The 23245-nt window shown below is 36.0% G+C and overlaps 1 protein-coding gene across 2 annotated transcripts in view; it reads right to left on the bottom strand.

The window, feature by feature from the left end:
• The window catches only part of NPAS3 (neuronal PAS domain protein 3), a 622845-nt gene that overhangs the window by 52747 nt on the left and 546853 nt on the right, over positions 1 to 23245 (bottom strand). For both annotated transcript variants that reach the window (XM_074824597.1, XM_074824598.1), the window contains exon 6: positions 8559 to 8677. In XM_074824597.1, the coding sequence (XP_074680698.1) occupies positions 8559 to 8677 (119 nt within the window). The remainder of the gene's footprint in view (positions 1 to 8558; positions 8678 to 23245) is intronic.

The following is a 23245-nucleotide window of genomic DNA, read 5'->3' as shown; positions in this document are numbered from 1 at the left end:
TTAAATAGCATTTTAAATTTTTCCAGCTGCTTGTAAAAGATTTTCTCTACTGTTTTTTAAATTTCAAAGAACATGTGATTGTAAAAATTTATTAACAAAACCCAACTTGTGTAGCGGGTGTGTAAAATGTGCTGTACAACCTTAGCTATTCAAGGCAACATGCATGATGGCCATTCCTTTGTGGAGTGAATGGAGAGACGGGCAATAACCCACAACTCTACCTCCTTGATTGCAACAACTAAGCTTTTTCCCTGATGTCTGTGTTACTTAGACATGAATGATAAATTCAGAAGGAACTTCTGCTTGACCACTAATACAGTCTGTGACAGATCACAGCATAATGAAAGTGCAGGTTCTACATTTGTGGAACAACTTTATTCCTAGAAGATATTTTTGTTTAGAATTTTCACGCAATTCTTCAAGAAAATATTTACATGCAGAGGCTACAGTGAAAAATACTCTCTCGCAAAAATATGGTCTTCTCCCTCTAGCTAACCCACCACAGTTCTACAAAAGCTAAACACACGTATGTGTTCGCATAAGATGTCAGGATTTACCCTTATGACTATCAATTCAAGACTCATAGTTTCTATGCAACAGCTATTGATTGTCATGTTACCAGATCAAGACAATATGCAACAATGAGAAACACAATGAGAAACAGATTTTCTTAAATGCAAAATTCATGGAAATGCAAGTTTAAGAACCTTCCATTCAGTTTCATCTTAGTTCTGAATTTCATTGACTGTTTCACACTCAGTAGTTTTACCAGTGGAAAGATGACACTGCTTCTGCGAGTATCTGCTGAAGAGCAGGAAGATGTACTCATCTACGTTAAGTTAATATTAGCTACATTTTTTCAATGTATGAGCTTATTGTCTTTTCTAAGCATACTTTGGACAAAAACTTTGAATGTTGGAAGCAGTAAAGATAATTAAAAAAGCTATTAGTGTCTGCATTTGCACTCTAATATAATATTTACATTATGAAAAGGAGGTGGGCCAGAATATCCACTGGCAGCAGTTACAAAACAGCCAAGTGGAGCAGAGATGTTGGGAGCAGTATCTGTCTGTCCTAGAACAAATTCTTGCTGGTGATTCTTCACAGAGCACTGTGTGGTTTTCTTCACTCCTACATAAGGCATATTCCCAATCATTAACAATAAGCAGTGGCAGACAACATTGGTGGATAACTTAGGAAACCTCTATGGACTGAAGACCTCTCTTTTTCAGTAGGCATTCCCACCTGGGAGCATGACACCCTCCTCCCAGCTTGTAACGGAAGGTATTTTCTGGTTCCCACTCTGGTGAGATCTCATTGTTCTCATCCCACTCACTGATCTCTGTTTATTAACACTGCAATGGGTCTCACAGTGTACTATTAGTTCACACATCTAGATAATTAGTGTTACTTATAAAAGTGCAACAAACATTTTGTATCTCTCTGACTCAATAAAATTGGTTCTTGAAAGAATACAGATTTGGCTTGGAGCTGAAATCCATTTTGAATATTTATGATATTCATTTTGAATATTTTATTATGTATCAGTGTAATCCCCGATCTCATAGTTTTCTTTCAGTGTTATATCCACTGACTTTTAAGAAAGGTAGCTTTAGAATTATACTGCCTAAAGATCAGAATCAAAGGCAATTGCTTCTAATTCAGTGATAATATTATCTTTTTATATCACTTATTCTTTGATAACAGCGTTTATAAAAATAGAACATCTCTCAGAAAATAATTTGTGTTTGCTCAATTTTATGTTTTCTTCCCTTTCAGAATTCAGTTTGTGACTTCCCATCTACACAGTTTGGAACACACTGCAACAAAATCACAACTCTGAAGCCATATGAACATTTAAGATAATATTTGAGGAGAAACACATCCTGATACAGGTGTCAGGAATACTACAGCTGCAGTCATCATAAGGAATGATCAAAGCTTGAATCTTTCTTTTAAAGAAGACTGCTATTAAAAAGGCCTTTTATATAATACTAACTGGTTAGTTTCATTAGTGCTACTGCAGTAATGAATGCCTAACATATATTCATGTATCCAGATGGTACAACTGTGCTATGAATCCCATTTAAGAGATGCTCAGCCCTAAAAATGTTTTTTTTTTTTTTGAGGTGGAGTTAGTAGCTGCTAACTTTAAAAAAAATGGTTAATGTATTTAGATGCTGTGTGTGAACCAAGCTTTTCCAGACAGATCTCCTAATAGAATCTCACAGCTCTATAGCAAGGCATAAAATGAACTCTAGTCTTCTTAATCCTGTTGCAGACCATCTTTTCTTGAACCGTATCTTTATATCTACAAGTAGATACTTCATAAGAGTCAGATTGGCCCATTAGTATTTTGTTCTTTTATAAGTAATGTTGCATCTTTACTAGCTAAGAGACTTCCTTTTGACTAAAAGGTCATCGATTTACATGGGTGAATTCTCGATCAGTTCCTTCTCTCTGACAAATTACCTTTAAGTCTTTCCAGTGCTGAAAAGTCTGGGGAATGCATGTGCTGACATTTAGAAAACTCTTCACATAATGCTTCCTGATGTTGGTTTCTTATTCCTTCTTCACTCAATTAAGGAGGTGTGGCAGTGGCCATGTGATGAAATACTAAATTCTGCAGTTTTCTTTCTTCGTACAGAGAAAGGTCAAGATACCTTTCCGGGACAGAGTAAAATGCTTGACAGAAAAAATTTCAAGGGGGAAAATACTAGAATAGGAGAAATGAATTTAGGCCAAGCTGGAAAGTGGGATATGTAAGTTCCCTCACGCTGAGGAGGGAATTAAATCTGACTCTAACATAGCCCACATCCGAGAAACGTACTAATCATTAGACTATTATGCAAAAAAACAGCTGCCTTCTCTTACTCCTTCCTGTTCCCCTGAAATGGAAGGTAGTTTTCTGCTGTGTTCTTAACCAGCCCATGATATATTGAGTCCTTAAAGTGATTTTGAAATAGGGACATCTTGTTTCTGAATTCCAGGTGAATCACATAGATGGGAAAGAATAATTTCAATTTTGGACTGAATCAAGAGAATGGTATCACAAAGCAAATGCAATGGTATAACTTTGTCTCTCTAACAGAGTTTTTGTCTCTCTTGCCCTCTTGGATTAACAAATCTAAATTCTGTCAAAAACTGCACTTACTTCAAGTGCACAACTGAGATTTACAAATCTCAGATTTACAACTCTTCAAGTTCCTCTAAAAAAAGAAATAATAAAAAATATTAGTTTTAAACTGTGAATAAAGGCAGGAATAGTGTGAGAAAAGCTGATAATAGAACTGTGATGGACAAAATTTCAACAAGAAATTTAGATTTCCATCTTCAAAATCCACATTCAAAGAATTTTAACTTTATGATTTTAAGTGCAAAATCTGAGAGCACAGACTCAGAAAATGTTTCATTTTAAACAAGTTGGTAGAAAGATACTATTGCACTAAACAAAAAGATGAATTCATGTAGACTGCAAAGACTGATTTGTAAAAACACTTTTATGGAATTTTAAATATTATTTAAAATATTTTGATATACAGCAACTAATGTATGAGGCATAGCTAACCAAATCTGAATCCTCCATGAAGACATTAGCTGTACAACAAAGCATCAACATTTCTAAATGAAAATTGCTAAACCAAATTTTTTATACAGCAATTTACTTATTTTTATGCGGTATGTCCACTAGTACTTCAGATCATGCTGTTTGGTTTAACAGTCCCCTGTGATTTAATAAATAATGAAGGCAAATTTGTTTCCTTCATTGCAATTTTGTCAGTTTAAGCTTGCTTACTTTCCACAGTTCTCTTGCACGTGAAGAACACCAGAGAGAAAAACATGTGTAAATACCTGCTCTTGGCATTGATAAGAGCTGGGATAATGTAAAGCAGCAATACAGGGTGTACGCTTCTATCCAGTGCTAACACTTCTGTGCCATATTAAAGGACTTTAGAACTCCTGAAAGTCATATACAAATAGCTGAAACAAAGTCCATTTCATTCATCTCCAAAGAATATGTATGTGCTTTTCCATAATCCCAAGGCACTTTTCAAAGACACCAAGGCCTAGTAAATATTTCTTTTCTCAATAATACAGGCTCAAAAGTCTAAGGTTGTAAGATTTTGCTCAGTGAATGATAGCTCATATATTTACTTCCAGTTACTGAAGAGTCTGCAGTAGCCTTGTGATCTCAATGACTTTGATGTTTTAATGACATGGAGACTGTTTCTTGTTGGCACTGAATGGGCCAAAGCAGGCATCTAGGTAGCACAGCAGACAAGAAATACCACTCCAAGTAGGAAGGTACAGCATGAAGGATTTTTAACATGCCCTTAACTCTGCTGACGGATGACCAAGAAGGTTGATTGCCAGCTTCTTGCGAGATGGGGCAACACACGTTGGTTATACCAAATTCAGAGATTGCCACACTGATAGTAAAAGGGAATCTCCTCATGTTGGCTTATCCAACTCTGTAATCGCTTATCATGAGAGGGCTACTCCATAAAACAGTAGAGCAATATGTATGGATATATACTAACACATCTGATGAGCTGATGAACTGGAAACTACTGTCAACCACTGTCTCTGATGATGTTTAATGCTTTGACTACTTCATCCCATTAATTATGCTTTGTTCAAGGGACCAGTATCAAGCCCTTAAAGGTTTGAACAAAGAAAATCCTAGCATAATCTGACATGAAAGTAAATGTGACAAACCAATAATAGGATACTACAAGGGAGTAAGAAATGTATCACTGGACTTGAACAAAGTAGTTTTCAATTAAAATTAGCTTTAACACATGCCTGAGTAAGTCAGACAATAGAAACATTGAAGGTGGGATAACTTAAGTGGACAGAATTGTGACCTTCAAATGGAGGAAAACAAATGGAAAAGGAGATAAAATGGAGACAACAAAAATCCAAATTACATACAAAACTATCTTTTACTGATGAAAAAATTGAAAAAAGGAAGATGTGACCTTTTTCAGCTGAGAAATACAGTAAGTCTCTGCATCATGTATCTCAGACAACAGCTGTAACGGTAATACATTCCGAGTTTTGCAGTGAATGGAATTATCATTTTTTTTGGTTTTATTTGTTTTCAATGTGTTTTATCAGCTGACTACATTTTATGTGACTTTTTTTTTTTAAGATTATAGATTTACTCACTGAAAACTGAATAGCTCTCTAGCACTGTATGCAAACGCTTTTCCTACAAGCTCTAAACCTAAGAATATTAAGAATGGGAAAATCCAATTCAAGAAGGGCGCTGAGGAACAATGAAAGGGAAGGAAAGGGAGGATTAATCGTGTAACCACTTTCCCATTTCAGACTTCTAAGGTAATATAATTAATGGAAAAAAGGCCATTACCTCCATCTTTACATATAATTCAGGACTAATTAAGTCAGTCCAGGAAGGGACTATAAACAAGGTTCATCTCATGTCAGAACAGTCTAGAAGAGGGTCCCTTTGAGGGGGATATGTGTACATATGTGTAAGTCTATCAGTGTGACTTTTGTTCCAACATTTCTTTTGACAGAAAATTAGCCCTGACTAAATCAACCTGAATGATTAATCAATCTCATTCTCTGACTGTTTTCAATTTTATGTGATTTTCCTGAGGCAGGGATCACTCATTCTGAAACTGGCTAAGCATCTCATGGACCACCTCCATCATTTGCTATCTAAAGAAAACATTCATCAGCAGTCCTCAAAGCAAGGAAAAAATGGAGATGTGGCTCTGACCTCAGTAAGAGTTTGAAACAAGACACCACCATTTCACAGAGATGAAACATTTTGTCACTGCTGGAGGATTGAATCCACAGGAAGCTAAATACTTTTGACAGAGCTAAAACCTGACTCACATAAGATACAGACTTCCCAGCACACTGCTCCTGATGAATGTTTGTATGGTGACTCCAGAGGGTTACCTACCCACAATGACACAAGAACTCAAGGGAAGCTGTTAGCCAGAAGCTCTTGCTTTTTGCAGAGGGAAAATTCAGTGCTCTGTTGTACTCTGAAGGTGTGAGACAGTGGCTCCTGAATCAGCCTGCTCTGCCACGATCTCCCACAGGAACTCTACTGCACATGACCCCATCTGGCATAGTGTTTTCTGAGTAAGTGCTGGAAGTCTTCCAGGGATCTCTGATGCAGAACTTAGCCAGCTCTTCCCATGACCTTTGACAATATCATGTAACTATTCTTCCCTTTGATAATTTCGTATAGCTGTACATCCATAAGGCTTACAGATCTTTCTTAATTTTAATAAAATATATACCTGAACAAATTCAAGAAGCCTTAAGTTTGTTCTGGCACTGGACTTTTAGATATCAATGAATAAATTGGTAACACTCCTAAAAGTGCGAGTGACATTCACTATAGCAGTTGGGTTTTATTATGCTTGTCTAATACACAGAGAACGACGTTTAAACAAAGCAGTTCTTAACGCTTGGTTAAAAAGACATTCACGTGATCCAACTCTTCTGAAATAAATACACAATATTTCTGGGGCTAACTGAGGCTGTGGATAATTCTCCTTCCATAGAACACAGAGTGCCAATAACCATGTTTCTGAAAAACTGTCAAAGTACAATTCATATGGCTGGACACAGCTGAATTCAGCCAAACACTGTCAGTTATAAAATCCTTGAAAATGTCAAAAAGCAGAGGAACTACACTTCTATATTTGCACCTGCCTGGGACTTGCACACTGTGTGCAATTCTACTCATGCTGACTTGCTGATGCTTCATGGAAAAATTTGGAAAAAACCCAAATGTTTTATTTACAGACAGTTTTGTTGACTATCATACTCTTTATCCATTCTTTGTGTCTAGGAAAAGCTGGCTAAAAATGATATCTGCTCTTTCAAAATTCATTCTGCTCTACCTGTGACATCTCAGTTATGGTTCTCTGTGTTTCCATAAGGCATTAGCAGGTCTAAGAGAAATGAAAATGTATTTATACAATAGACATTACTGTGTCTTTCTTTTGAGTAAAGGGTCTACTTGACATTCAAAAACTGTATTGTAATGAGTAAAAAAGCCACCTTGTAAAGCCAGGCCATTCTAGATATCTCCTATTCTGGTGCTGAACTAACATAAGATTGTCAGGAGTCCAATAAGAGAGAACAACAAAGTCACTCACATGTCTTCCTTTTGTTCTCACCTATATCTGGCAAAAAATGTCAGACTACAAAATCCACAGATGAATTATCTATTTTTTCCCCATTACTATTGCAGCAAAAATATCCAGCAAAGCAGGTTCTCTACCAATCTAACTTTGACCTAGCCTGGATGCACCATGCCTCATCATGAAAATGAGTATAACTTCAATGACCTGCCCATTCATTCATTCGGCTTCCTCCTCTTGAGACTACCAGTACACTTTCTGGTCTTGATACCTTCTGAGACTTATAAACTGGCCAGCATGAACAAGTACTGAGTGCATTCTTTCAGGTGTTGACGATTAAGCAGTACGCAGATGAGATCTTGTGGTTCATTAAGAAACCACTGATTTGCACCTAAACTTCCATTAGCAATTACTTTAATCATCTTGACCCAGAAACCATCCAACAGAAGGACTCTCAGTCATTTCCTTGCAAAGAAGATGTTTCTACCTGATTTTTACTGCTCAGGTAGACTACCTCAATACTATATTCACAGAGAATTTTTGGGGAAAAGTAAGTCAGGGAATTTTACTTCAAAGCTCCTCTAAATCTTCTTCTGAAAACTGAAAAAAATGCTTATGAAAGTTTTTAAATGAACATTGACAAGCAACTTCTATTAATATAGACGCATTCTCAGACTTACCTTCTTGCACGACTATTTTATCTTGTATAATACTTAATGGATGACATGTTTCATTCCACAAGTTGACAGTGTTAAAAATGTGCTATTCCTTCTAGTTTTAGTATATTGTAAAGCCACTGATAGCTACAGGCACTATGAGCAATATATGACTGAAGAAAAATGAGATTACTGCTGATAAGGAACAAGAGACTTTCATATCTTAAAAGAGTCTGAAATCCAGCAAATATGAACCCCAGCAGCAGATGCCCCTCAGACAGACAATGAGAGAAAAATGGTGGAAAAGTACTCGTTGTGGCTTGTTGTTTCCTTCAGCCAGAATGGCAGTGAAATTAAATAGCTCTAGCATACTGTCTGCATGAAGAAATCCTACCTCTCTGGGAAAGACATAACCCAAAGACGACTAACAGTCTAACAAAATGAGCAGTAATTTTCCACTATGAAAAAACTGATGTTACTCTGACTCACCTTCTTTGGTAAAATATACCTTTACTCTGGAAGTGTTGCTCTTTTGAAGGCTATCATGCTGTTATCATCAATGTTTATTATAATAATGATCAATTTAATGGAGGTGTAGTACCAAAGCCAAACCTCAGGCTGGAAATATCATAATAATGATTAACAAAAGAAATGAGACATATGCAAATGTGAAATAGCTCCTTTCTCTGTCTATTAATGTGTCCCTGGAACATGAATGAACATAATTTAAAGATATCAATATTTCATGTTACAGTGCAACCCTTACCTTGTATCCTGACGATTTGATGTGCACTCCTCGCTTGGTCAGTGTAGATTTCATTCGGATGAAAAAAGAGCGCTCTAGAGTGTTGTCAGTGGTTAGTAAACTGGGGCTTGTAGATTCAACTAGGGAATAGAAAAAATACATATACACATAATTTAGATTTTATACATCCCCTCTAAGCTATTTTTCAGGTGCAATCCTTGAACTCTCTAAAAATAAATGACTGATGGATGCTAAGAGTGTTGTAATCAATTTACCTCGTTTAGAAACGTTTACTTAGCAAAAAAAAAAAAATTGTAAAATATATGTATACTCAGTAAATCTTATTTTCAAGTTATTTTTCCCATAGAATTTTTAACAGAGATTTGCCTTGTTAACTCTTTCTTGCACAATTTTGTTATGACTGGAGTTACTTTGTTAGGGTATTACATTGTTTTAAAAACTGGGGAGTTCTTCAGTATTTTGTGAAAGGCAAAGTCTCACTGAGATAGCAATTCTGTCTGCTGAAATAAGTTGCAAATTCTGTAGGCTTTTATTCCCTAGTCTTCACTTCTCACTTGCAGTGATACCTAGGGTGAGTCATTGCTGGTTTTGAGTGCCTTGGTTTCCCTATTACTGAGGGTTAATTCTTATCAATAAAGCACTGAACAGCCTGAAGGCAAAAATGCTCAAGTAAATGACACATATTATTGTCATCATCATCATTGTCAATTATTGGTGACTAATTAGTCACTAATGAAATATCTTTGTAGGCCAACTGAAGAGATATTTCCTGCTTGAAACTATAGCTCTCACCTGTGCTTCTCACTCCCTCAACTGCAACCACTTGAAATAGCAAATAAATACTCAGTATAAACCATGATAAAATAGTAGGTACAACCCTAATCAGCACTGAGATAGTCTTCATATGATCTTTATTACTGCTCTCTCCAACCTCTCCCCAAAATGTTTTTCATGAGAAAATTCTGGAGCAGTTTTAAAAAAAGCAAGCATTATTGGAGATTAATTAACTTTCAGTTTCAGCGAGTAATTATCACTGAATAAAAAAGTTATCCTGAAATTATTCTGCTATTGTTTTGGAGAACCGATCAAATTACTAGTAGAAAGTATTCAAGTATTTAAAAAGCATTTGTTATGCAGTCAACAGAAATGCAAAAACTTGTTTCTGAGCTAAGGATTATATCGAATTGCCCTTGATTTAATGTGGTCACGTTGTCTTGTGTTTGTGACATTTCAGCTCTATTGTGATGAAATAACTGACAACAGTGCCCCTTTCTTTAGTGTTTCTCTTAAGATTTTTTTGTTTTAGAGAGTATGAATTCGATGTCATTTTAAATGTACAGCTCTTTATCACTCGAGGGAAAAGCAGAGCCATGTTATATTTAGTACTTTCATTTCTTCTGATTAAATATGAATTACTATGAAATTTTTCTCATCATCTAACACGCCATAATACGCCAACAGCTTTTTAATACACTATATAAGCACAAACTTCTGCTCTAAGAGTTTAATTTGCCCCTCTAATCCAATCACATCAACCTTATTTCTCTTATCAGAGATTCCCATTTTGAATTAAATGAGCTCATTAGTTTTAATCAAAAGCAGAGAGATCAAAACTTAAACGTAAATGCTTTAGATCAGAACTGTCAGTCAGCCGTGCAGTTCTATTTTACTAAAACACAAGATCAGAGACCCTTAGAACCAATTTTTTCTCGTAGGGATGCCAAGAGCTTGAAGATGCTATATCCATTTTTTTTTTTTTTCCTCCCAAGGACAGATTATACATTTAAGGTTAGACTTAATTTAGAGTATTTTTTTTTTCATCCTGGTGGAAATGGTAAAGTATGCCATTCTGCTGTTGTCTCTTTCACATTTATTGGTGCTGGTCCTTGGAGACCTGAATGAATGTGAAGCCATCACAATCCATGCAGCAAACCTGTCCTCAAAAAATTCAGCTCTGTTCAGCAATATCATCTAAGAAATAAAACTCTGAAAGGAAAGATATGTGATTCAGGGTACAGGATAGTGGAACCCTAAAACAGCAACCAGGGTCACCAGGATAGTAGCAGTACTGGTAAGATGAGGATCATAATTAATTATTATTTTTATTGTACAGTACTCTACAGTGCAGTAGTTAAAGAGTACATTAAGAAGCCACAGCATGGGTGCTTCCTGCTGTGTGAAGAAATGCTAAAATCAGCTTAACAAGTGTAGCTGTTGTAGTCCAGCACAGGCAATAAGTACAATATGTCCTCATGTGTTCTAATGGTAATTACCTAAACACACAGAAGTAATGTTAATTAAACACACAATATCTCACACTCAAAAAATGATCTGGCTGTAATACATATGTACCATTCCCAAGCAATTGAAATTAAAATTTCTCTTTCATACTCAGTTTTATGAAAGAAAGGAAAACATCTGACCTATAGTACAGTGTACTTGGCATTGACATTTTCTGAGCCCATATCACCTTATATCATAAGCTTAACATTATTTTGCTGTTACTATAATATGTACAAACCTATACATCTCTGTAAGTGAATGTTGTAAAATGTGTATAATTTTTCCAACAGACTGGAACAGTGGCTGCCATATAAATATGTATTCTGAAGTGTTTGATTTTCTTTAACAAAAAGTACTTGAGAGTGTATGTGTGAGATGGGATTAGTTACCTAAAAGTCCAGAACAGCTTATGAACAGCTTTCTGAATTTCTCTCAGGAGACAACCATTACAGCTGATAGTACAAATCTGCATTCAGAGTTGCACCCATCCACGGTAGATACCGTAACAATCCTAACAGTGATTGCGCATGCAGGATTTAAAAAATAGGATGTGTGCAGAACACATCCATCGACGTCAGTGAGATTTACACAGGAATATACCAAATATGGTCCATTATGAGTTCTCAGGAATTGATTTTAAATGCCTATCACTCAGCCTTTTAAATTTTTTTCCAAATTATGTCAAAGGAGGCTAGCAATCTGAGGAACATCAGAATGAAACTCTGTGGCAATTTTTTTTTTTTTAATTTGTAATCTAAGACCTTTAAAAAGGCCTGAAATAAGCAAGGTCCGCTTGGCTTGATACTATACTAACAAAAGATATCTTTTACGCTGAAAAATAGTGCTCCTGGGCTGAATTTACTGAGTCTAAACTTACTGTTGAGTTATAAACCTCTGAAACTGTGAATTTAGAATGCTAATAATATGATAAAAGTCAATGCTCACTGCGTGTGAACGAAACACTATACACTGTCAGGCTTAGAAGTATAAAAAGTAAGTCTAGATTGTCTTTGCAAAACAGATGACTGTGTACTCTGTTGGGAAAGCACTCGCCTTTGTGTGTCCTTAAATATCTTTGGCAGATACTACTAAAGGAATAAACCTCTTCTCTTTCCACTTCCAAAACTGCTAACGCAGGATGAGATTTCTGGACACAAGGAATGTGTTGTCCATTTCAAAGGGCAGGAAGCTGCAATCCACTATACCTGTATGAAAGTATCATAAATGTTAAAATGTTAACTAAGAGCCATGGAGCCAAACGCGAAGATAGCATGAACTAGTAGCCAATTCACAAAATTATTCAGTTATCTCCTTCTAAGCATTTCTTTGTGAACAAGCTTTGTAGCTCTGATACTTCAATGGACTTTGCCTTGGGAATAATCTTGGGCCCAGACTCCACAAACCAGTCATGCACCATTTAACTTCACATGCTGGAAGAGTTCTTCTGATGTTAGTGGAATGTGTACTGGTAGATAAACACGCACATAACTGTTTGGAGGACTGGGGTCCATGGCTCTGATCCTGCAGTGATCTGCAGATGTACTGTGCATCTGTGTGCAGTCTGACTACCTTAATGCTATAGAGCAAACGAGTGTGAAACAAAGCAAATAATTGCTATTACAGAGCAATAGCACAAGTACTATCCCTATGACTGATTCACAAGCACATTCAAATTCAGATAAAAAATTTGTCCCACAGGAAAAAAGAAGTTCCAAATTTGATTTATGTCTTAAATAACAAAATGCTGCCAAAGCAGCCTGAATAAATATTCACCGTCTTCTGGGTTTTTTTCCTCACATGCATTAAAAATAATTGAGAGGAGAAAAATGCATTTTTGCATGCCATTGCATGCATTCTTAGACGGACCAGAAGCTACAAATATCAAGGGGTTTGAGGGGGTTGGTGGAAAAAAGGCTTATGGTTTAACATACAGGAAATTCTTGATTTGGTAGCATTTCAGGAAGTTTTCACCTGGCTTTCATTTCTCTTCCTTGAAAACAGCTGCCTGTACAGCTTTTAAGAGACATTCTCAAACACTAACTATACAGCTCTTAAAAAACCAAAACTACATACAAAATTGTAAGGGAGGTCTCACGTTATCTTCTACACTTGTAAACCTCTTCCCACATTTTCTTAAAGTCTTATAATTCTTTGCATAGACAACTGAGAAGCATTATGTTCAGATGAACAATTAGGTAATATAAATCTATCATTTTCAGTTGGACTAGATGCATCTTTGTAAATGTTTCTATTTCTTCTGTGCAGTTTATTGCCTGTAACCAGGCATTAAAAGACTTTCTAGGAAAATTTAACCTTGAGTAGTTAACTGTCCTATTTTTTCTCATATTATTGCCTCTTAAAGTGTGTTTTTAATCAGAAAAGTGACTCACAAAAAAGCGCTGTTGCCAAGGTCATTCTCAGTAGTTTACAAATCAAATTTGATCATTTTATAAGCTAAAAGGCAGATTTTTCTAACTACTAGCCCAGCAAATACAATTCAAAAGCTTCAAGTTAAGATAATTTTAAGTGCAAGTTACTATGAAGTTATACTTAGCACTTGTGCAAATGCATGGTTTTAAATGAAGTGGGTTCAGTCTGATTGCAGGCTGAACATGGGCAAGTACTGGAAGCTAAAGCTTGGTCTAGGAAGGTGCTGAAGATTCTTGGACTATTCAGTTGAACCACTTATGCATATTTATGCACATGAGCAGCCTGCCTGGAGACCAACTGATAAGCACAGAGCTAGCAATTTCTATAGGTGGTCTCTTGGTCTCACTAGCGTGCTCAGCATCTTGCAAAATAAAGGACTATCTGAACTATTTAGTTAACATTGTGGGTGGCAAAAAAGAGGCTAGTCCATCCTTCCAAGGCAATACTATTTCTAAAAGGAGCTGCAGGAATAATATTTTTTGCTCTAAGCTGTCCCAGTTCTAAACAGGAACTTGAATTCCTGAATAACCAGATTTGGGGCTGAAATTCATGGTACTTGTATCTAACTTGGTAAGACTCTTAAAGTTTCTGGTTTGTTATTTACTGAAAAGCTGAAGAAGTTAAGAATTGGGTCCCAGGCTTCTGGTGACTTATTTCCCTTCTTTCATTTACACAAAGGGAATAACGCTGGGTTCTGGCCAAGGCCTTACTGAAAAGGGGAAGGCTCAGGGCAGTTCTTCCAAAAGAAATGGAAAGAAGGATGACTTCCTCTAAAGAATTTATTGCTAGGTAATATTTTCAGACAAGATAACAAACTGTTATTTCTTGTCATTCTACCTCCAAGATGAAGACAATTCACTTTTCATGACCTATAAGCCTATTAGAAATTCAAAGGCATAAAAACTTTAAATCCTATCAGACTTCTGTTGAAAGCTGGTTCTTTTAATGGTTTTGTTTAGTTGTTTTTTTTCTTTCTCACTCCTCTAAATTTTCCAGATCTAACAATTGATAAGACGGGCTGGCATCTCAGATTGTTTCTGATAGGTTGTCATTATATAAAACACTTAATTTTTTACAATTAATCTGACATTGAAGCCTTACATATATATTTACTTCATATTTTAAAATAATATTTAAAAATTATATCTATATTTACATATAGAGATATGATTGGTTTTATAATCAAAATCTGTAATTACTGGGCTATGGTCCACATGTGATGGTGCACACTGTTGAGCATAGAAGTTTGAAACTGGGAGAACAAGACTAACTGAGATATATACAGCATATCTTTTTAATGTGATAAAAGTACATGCGTTCAGGCAAAAGTCGTCGGTGAATTAGGAGTGAATTTAGATGCAACAGGCAGAAAAGTATGAGACCATGTTTAATACCTGATCCGCATTATACACTGTGGATTTACAAGAATTTGGATATTATACAGGGATCTGTTGACTTGAACAGTTTGGCCACAATACAGTGTAGTTAATATTTTTAATTTGCATAGCTAACCCTGACTTTTTGATTTGTTAAAAATTGACTCCTGATGCTTAACTATATAAAATTTAATGGGACAAACTATTAGAAATGCTTTAAGAACAGTTCCTTCATTTCAAGGTGTAATTCTAAGTGACCAAAGGCTTAATTCAGTTGCCCACATATAGGTCTACAGCATTCTTGTGAGCTACCCCACAGTGTCTGAGAAGTGTACAGGAATGGCAGTTTCAAACACGACCTCCAGAAGATCCACATCAAGTAGCACAAGTTCCCTATCTTTGGGAAACTTAAGCCACTAGAGCCTGATCCCATTTAAGTAAGTAGGAATACTATGAAAAGACTTGGATCAAGTTCCTGATTATTATTTTATAATTTTTAGCATTCTGTGTGGCCTGTTGCTTAGAGCTTTGTTTGCAGGTTGCACATGCCAACATTCAGTCTTGTTTATGTGGTTACACCAGACTTTGAAATGTGCTTGTGTTATTCCCCAAAATACACCAGACTTAACATTAACCACAGACAAAAGTAAGCCAGAATTCTCTAAAGGAACTTAATGCTGTTTTGTCAATGGATAAGCAAGACTGTGCATGCAATTACTGGCAAAATAAGTTATAGTTTCACATAACTACCATACATATACCAACAACACAACTTTAATGTGCAAACTGTATTTGTCTGTGACTGTTAATGCTCAGTTTGCAGCTTTTACAAGTGCAAACGCTACTACGTGCACACTATATTTTTGGGCACAGAAGAGACTGCACTTGCAGACAAATAAGCCATGTTTTGAAAAGTTATCCTGTAGTGTTACAAATAATTAGTTTACCCTGCTTATTTTTCAATCCAGACTAGGCCCATGTGCTGGCTGTAGTTATGCAGAACAAACTAAAGTACAAACTCATTCACAGGCTTTCCCTATTATTAAACAGAGAAATTTTTGAATGTTCTATTACCCTTGCAGAACCAAAGTAATCTGAACTACTCTTTATTGGACTAAGAAGTACTACTTTATTGAATGCCTCTCAAAGTTTCCATTCTTCTTCTTCTACATCTCCTTCTATTTCTTCTTCTTCTTCTCCTAGTCTAGGAACATGTCTTATCAAGCTATTAATTCCCAACATACGCAATTTACTTCCCATGTAAACTTTATCCCACAAAATTCTTTATATATCTGGTAAAATATAGAATGAGTTAGGTGCCAGGATAGAGCTATAAATAAAGTGTGGCCAGGGTGAAGCTATGAATAAGATTTTTGTTACTCCTATAATGTTGAAAGACAGATTTTACAACAAATTTTGGTAGGTCAGTGATCTATGAAATATATAGAGCTTTTTCTGCCTGTTTGAAAACAACATAGTAAAGATTTGCTATTAACAGAACTAATCATGGTAGGAAACTTTAACTCTGAAAAAGCCTTTGGAAATGTTACAGTCTACTGGGCTTCAATCCATTATCTAAACACTCGCAAATATATCCACATTCATCCAATAGACCAGAACAACTCGCAAAGAGCTGTTATGGTCCAGTGAGTGGAGTGGTACCTAAACCATACTGCATATGAAGCTCAAACTTCCTTCTACATTTTTATACTTAAAGTTAATTTATTTTAAGCAACGGAATAAATAATCTGACCTGAGCTGTTGGCTTGGTTTCATGTGAGGTCAGCAATACTCATAAATTTTCAAAGTTCAGTGACAGTCCCCAAGAAAATTAGCACTGTGGTATCATTTCCTTACTGTTTACTTGCATTGCAGCAATTTTAGTAAAATTTGAAACAGAACACATTCAATGGCTAGGGAAGGTCCTGATGTTAGAAGAGTACAGGATCATAAGTAATAGCACATCTATCCTGTTAGGGAATGGGTATGGAGAAAAAAAACTGGGAAATGAGGAAAGAGCAAAGGAAAAGGAAGGACCCTGACTAGTTTTGAGGGTAAAAACTTCATGGGCCTGTGAGGAATACAGGACTAGACACTAAATCTCCTTTGAGATGTGTCTGGTTTCCACAACTTAAATGATCATTATCCTTACTGAGCAACTTCTTATGAACAATTTTGAGCATTTTGTTTCAGCACAAAACTGCCATTAAATGCTGATGCTGTTCCCCATCTTTCATGCCCTAGAAGGATCAACTGAGGGTATTTTTTCTCTCCTGCTAGTTTTCTGCTCTTGCCTAGTAACTTGTGAATCATTAACTGACACTCCAGAGCATAGCTGTGAAAATAACTGTGGTTCAGAGCTGCCAATAATGGCCTACTAAAGTTCCTTCCCAGCACATGGCATAAACCCCTCCCCCAACAAACATTAAAAAGTCCCTTCTGATGTTGCCTAACATTGCCAGCCTGCTTGGGCTTAAAAAAGCACAATAAAGAGGTTGCTTTCCAGATTTTCATATGCCAAATGGGAGGTGCTTTTTGGCGTAGCTTTTCCCTGAGGGAAAGAAGAGCAGCAGAGTTACCTCATGCTGCTCAGTTGATGTGTGGATGATCCCACTCCAGGGAAACATACACAAGTGTCAAAGTCAAGCTGCAGCTAGTAGATGTTTCTGTACTCAGCAACTAAGCAGTAGGAAAGTTCAAGAGAAAAAACGGAGTATCATAAAGATAGTCTTTAAGAACACATGACATCCAGCAAAAGCTATTATGCAGCAGCCTGCGTATGCCAAGGAACAAACAGTATGAATGCAAAAAGTGAGTGTTTTAAATCTTAGTGGAATACCCCTGTAAATATAGCCACTTGAGGAATCTATTTCTTCAGAAAATACCTTTTGTGCTGCTGGGATATTTGGGGGATTCTATTTTCAATACCTGTGTTCTGGATCTAGTGGAGCAATGCTTTTATCACGACTATAAAATGGTTATGAGCCAATTCCTCATATAAAACAGTCAGTAACAGTGGGGTTTTTTTATGACAAACATGATGTCAGACAAAGGGCATCAGGACTTAGTCTTTGTACTACAATACAAAATAACAATACATAAACACCTTTGTGAAAGCAGCTTGAAACCCCATGTTTTCTATTAAAAAGTCATGTTCAATCTTCACTGTTGATAGAACAGAATAGCTAACACAGAGAACATTGTATATCAGAAAGGTCAATAGTTATTATGAGCTACAAATATATTTTTTTCCATCCTTCAGGCTGTTTAGCGCATATCACAGCATGAGCAGCTGTCTTCTTTAATGCTTTTAAAATTAGAATCCCAAAGAGGAAGAAAAAATTACATTTGCAATGATTGCTCTTTGCTTTTGTAAGTTTACTTTAATACACTATTTTATATACATGAATCTTCCATGCAGCCTAACCAAGGGGCAGTAACTGGTTGCTAGTATCTACTGGATTGCTATATCAATGTGTATAGAATCCTGCCAAAAAATCACTTTGCACAAATTGTGTAACCTTGCTGAATAACCTTTCTAGAAAAGTACGTAGCTACCGGGCATATGTTTAAACCAAGCAAGCATACATGTACAAACACAGACTGATCATTACTAATGGCGAACGCTTACTGGTTTAGCAGCGATAAACACAGAGGACCATCTGACCTACCACTTCATGTTCACATGCTGAAAATGGCAAAAAAAGGGTGGTAAGATTGGGGCATTATTTGACCTCTTATTTTTTCCAAACATGGTAAGTATCTGGGTACATCTTTGCTAACAGTGAACAGCTACTTAAAACTGCAAACAGGTTTCCATTCTGTTCTTTGGATTTCAGTGATGGGGGCCCTACCAAGCTGTTCCCTTTTCCAAGTTTGAACCTTATCTGGATGTGTATTGGTGTGTCAAATGTAAACTGGTATTTTATAAATATTTTGAAGTATGGAAGGCAAGAAATAATTTTCTTTACAAAACAACTTTTTAACTAATTTAGAATGGCTAAATAATAAAAAAATGAGGAGTTAAAAGCTCCATGTTGTCGAGGGAAAATGAATGTAATTGGTGAGAAGAATGTTTTCCCCATAGGGTTTAATGTTTGGCTCACAGATAACTTCATTACTGGACAGTGGCAAGAAGTACAGTGCTAAGCATCATGACAATATATAGATTCTTTGGGGGATAAAGGGAAACGCTGCAGATTTTGCAGGATGTGCAGAAAGTCCTGGTCTAATGTACCCTAGGAACTACTTTTTCTAGCTGCACAGCTTCACAGTTCAGAAAACAGTGAAGCAACACTTTTAAAATGTCAGAAAACATATAATTTCATATACTCAGATAGAATCTACTTATCCATGTCAAAAACCAGTGTGACTAACACTGTTATTTTTAAAGAAAAAGAATAATGGAAAAAATAAAGCAATATAGACTTTCCCATCCCTTGCCCCAAACAAGTAACACTATAAAAAAATCCCGTGAATGTAACTATTACTTAAACATGAAAATACTTATGTCCTTAGCACTCTGCATCCAAATTTATTTCAGAATGCTATTAACATTTCCATCATCACAAGATTCACTGTGCAACTGTTCCCTCTCATCTGTCATACAGAAACTGCATGACCCGGTCAAGGCTAGGCAGAACCAGGCAGGCTGCTAATCCTGCTGCTGCTGTGGAACTTGCTAGAACAGCTGGAGTGGCAGGGAGCTGATGCTATTGGGATGTACTGCTTGGTTGGTAACACTTCCAGCAGCAGCCTTCACCTCCAACACTCATGTTCCTGGCTGCAGAAGGGGTAAGAAGCCCAACTATCCAGGTTTTTCTATAGCTTTGTACCTTATTAGTACCGCTTTCTTGTTACAGTATTTCCTCCTCAGGGTAGCATATTAAATTAAAATAGGGCAACAATATTCCTAAGATACACTGAGAGAGTTCTTACAGAGATAAGTTAGCATTTATAGATTTCTTTGCTTATGCAGAATTTACAAAAAAGCCTAAAATGATGACAAGCACTATACTATTGAAATTCAAAGAGAGTTGAGAACGGGTATTTCCAAAAATTACAGACCTGAGCCTGCTGAAAACAAATAACTAACAGTAGTTCCAGTGGGCTGCAGCCATGCATTATTCCTAGGAAACAACTCAAATTATTTTGTGAAACAAATGTCAAATGAACCGGACATCTTACTTTTATTATATTTTTTCCCCTTTATTTATTTATTTTGCATTGTGGAGTTAAGAAGGTTTTTGACAGACACAATCAGAATCTGTCATATTACACAGGAAACAGCATTTTAAAAATCAGTCCACGGTGCAGGTATTTTGGCAGATTTATCACAAGGCTTGAATGGTAAATACTTAACAGAAGGAATTCTGGTTTTTGCTTTATTTTAACAATGGGAACAATGACTTCTTTTCCCCCTAATGACCCTTCAATTCAAGTTTTGAGCAAAATAAAGCAAAAAAACAAAATAATAGGAATAAGATCATCAATAATAATTGCTCATCCTTTTTTGTTAGCCCATTTTTCTATCTCCAGTGTTTGCAAACTGCTTAAGATGGAGAGTGATCATTTAGACACAGGCAGAACACGGTATGATTGGCAAAATTTCCATGGTACAGTATTTCCTGAATTTTTCTCAGTTAAAATTTTTCTACATTGTATTTTCACAACCCTGGAGCTTGCACTGTTTCTTTTTCCTCCAAGTCTAAAGATCACCCCATGGATTAACAAATGATTGAGGATTCTCTCTTAAAAGACTCTTTAAAAAACTGTCAGAATCAGCCTGAGACAAAGATTTATTATGAACTATTTAAAGGGCTTAATATATGTATCCCCAAAGAGCCCTTGGAGCAAACTAAAAAGGAAGAATGGAATTCTCAAAGAATGGGAAAAATCTCCAATGCCCCACTTTCTTCACACCATGATTACTGTTTACTCAAAGGATAAAATGCCTAACCTGTCACATGAAGTCTTCAGAAGCCATATTACTGCTGATGTACAGTAAAAAACCAAAACAATGAGCCTCGACAGTAATATGCCTAAGAAAGGCAGCTGTAATTTGCTTTCTAACCTGTTCACTAACACACTAATGTGGATACATCTTGTAGAAAGAGCTGATCTCCTGACCCAGACAGCAATCAAACAACTGCCAGAGTGTTTGCTGTCACACAAGCTGTGACCATTACCTTAATTATACGTTACCATGTAACAAACCTTCCCTAATGAGAAACTCTTCTCCCACCTGTGTGCCAGCTAACCCTTCTGTCCTTGAAGAGTACCACTGCAGATGATTTCAATTTGAAATCTGAAAAGCATATTCATATGCATTCCTTCCAATAGATAAAAATATTGCATACTTTAACAAGGTTAGTTGCTTTACTAGAGTGCCAAGACAATAAAAAATACAGACTTATACTAAAGAAATGGAATTAGAGAGAAACATACCATAATACTGGTAAATTTTAAGCAAAACTGGATCTGACCTTTGACTTTATGTCCCTATATAAATATATCCATCTTTACATATTTTTTTCTGTTTACAGATGTATATAAAATACTTTTACATTGACATTTTTCACTTTGTGCCTTAAAACCAGGAATTGTACCTGGATTCATGGTTTACACAAATGCCTGCTTTCCCTCTCTGATACCAACTTCCAGCAGGTTACATTTTTTCTTCTCTTCTAGTTTTTATCTCCTTTTACAGCATTGTATGTTCTTCTATTGTCTGATATTTAGGACATTTCCATTCACATTACAATTTATAGGACAGCATATCCTTATGAACAAATAAAAGACAATTTCTCTCTTCACAGAAGTTACCTGTGTTCTACCTCAGATGCAGTATTGGGAAAAAGAAGGAAAGAATGAGGTTTAGGAATCTGTCTTCAGTTTTGGCCTATCTGGGTTATTAGTCTTTTCCTACAGGACAGTTACAACATTTTACCTGTTCATGCTAAATGCACACCTAAACTAAGCAAATCAGTGGAAATCATCTGCAGACTTTCTATCTGCTATATGTTTTACTTGAATAGTGAGTGTCAGTGTAGAAAGACTTGAAAATGCAGCTACTATGTCAAACGAAGATCAGGAGGAAGATGAGAGGGACCTAAATAGCAATCAGAGCAGACAACTGAACAACAGAGCAAGAGATGAAATTTCATGCTCACAAGTGCAAGATGTAGCATACTTTCAAAGAAACTACTGTATATTGAGGAGTTTTAAATAACTATAACTAGGCAATAAAAGGAAATGGAAATATCTTAGTGAAAACATCTGCTTTGTATGGAGACTGTTATGACTAAAAACTTAAATGAGATGTTAGAACACCATAAAAATGAACCTAAAATTAATAAAGAAAATATACAATGCCATTATGTAAATTTATAGTCTAAGCTTTACACTGAGTATTGTGTTCAGTTTTGGTCGTCTGCTATTAAAAAAGAGAATAATGGAAACTGAAAAACTCTAGTAGAAGGACATCTGAAGAGAGATTAATGAGATTATAAATATTTAGCTTTGAGAGCAGATAAATAAGAAGTGATGTGCAAAAGGTACATAAAATAATGAATGATACAAAGATGATAATACAAGCACAAGATTTCCAATAAATTGAAGGGAAAACACATTTTGAGCTGATAAAGACAAAATGATAAAACTAAATATTTTTTCCCCCACAACATCTAATCTATGCAATTTGCAATCAGTATATATATAAAAGAACTTCAAAAGAAGAACTAAATATCTACGAGGTTAATAAGAATAACCGTGCTACACCATGTATAATAAAATTTTCATGAGATATGAAGTGTCATGCTTCAACTTACATGGTACAGTTACTATTCTGTAGATTTTACATGTGATTTGGAAATATTTGGAACCAGATACTCTAAAAGACAAGCTAGTGGGCTAGATAGACAATGTTCACTCATATATTATATGAATTCCTGTGTTCCTAAGAAATTTATCTTCCATATAAAGATCTGTGGCATGAGATGCTTCTCTTGTTTACTCATCCACCACCAGGTTTAAAATTCTCCACTGGTTTCTAAGTAATCAGTAGCACAGAAAAAAAGTGGAGTCTCTCCAGAAGGAATAAACAACTCCTTGACCTTCTCTTCCCTTCATTTGCTGGCTTTCAACTGGAACATTCAGATGCACTTTCTGAAGAAGTTAAAAGCAGTAACATAAAGCTTATTTGTATTAAGGTAGGAGTAAATTCTGAAACTAAGGAGATCTGTGGTGAATGTCTTGCCAGTGGTTCTCTTTGAGTATTGAAAAATTCAAGTACTTTCAGTTGAAGTCATTACAGGTCCTTGAATGGACTTAACATTAAGTGCAGCATCTCTCAATAACTGAGAAACTCCATCCTCCAGCTGGCCTAAGATGGCTGCCTTTGCTGCTTGTACCTTATATATTCAAAACGTTCTCTATGTTTTCCCCACTCTACTACTTACATGACAGAAAGCCACTTGCAAAGCTTACCCATTACCATTATGGGATTGTTCATGAAGACTCTATGATGAAGTCCATTTCCTCAATCTTTACAGATAATCTTTAAAGTTAAAAGATTGTTATTACATAGTTTGTATAAGA

Source organism: Strix aluco, chromosome 4 (genome assembly GCF_031877795.1).
Source record: "Strix aluco isolate bStrAlu1 chromosome 4, bStrAlu1.hap1, whole genome shotgun sequence".
In the NCBI taxonomy this organism is placed as follows: Eukaryota; Metazoa; Chordata; class Aves; order Strigiformes; family Strigidae; genus Strix; species Strix aluco.
The sequence above is the reverse complement of the archived record's forward strand: the minus strand, read 5'-3'. Positions and strand labels throughout refer to the sequence as shown.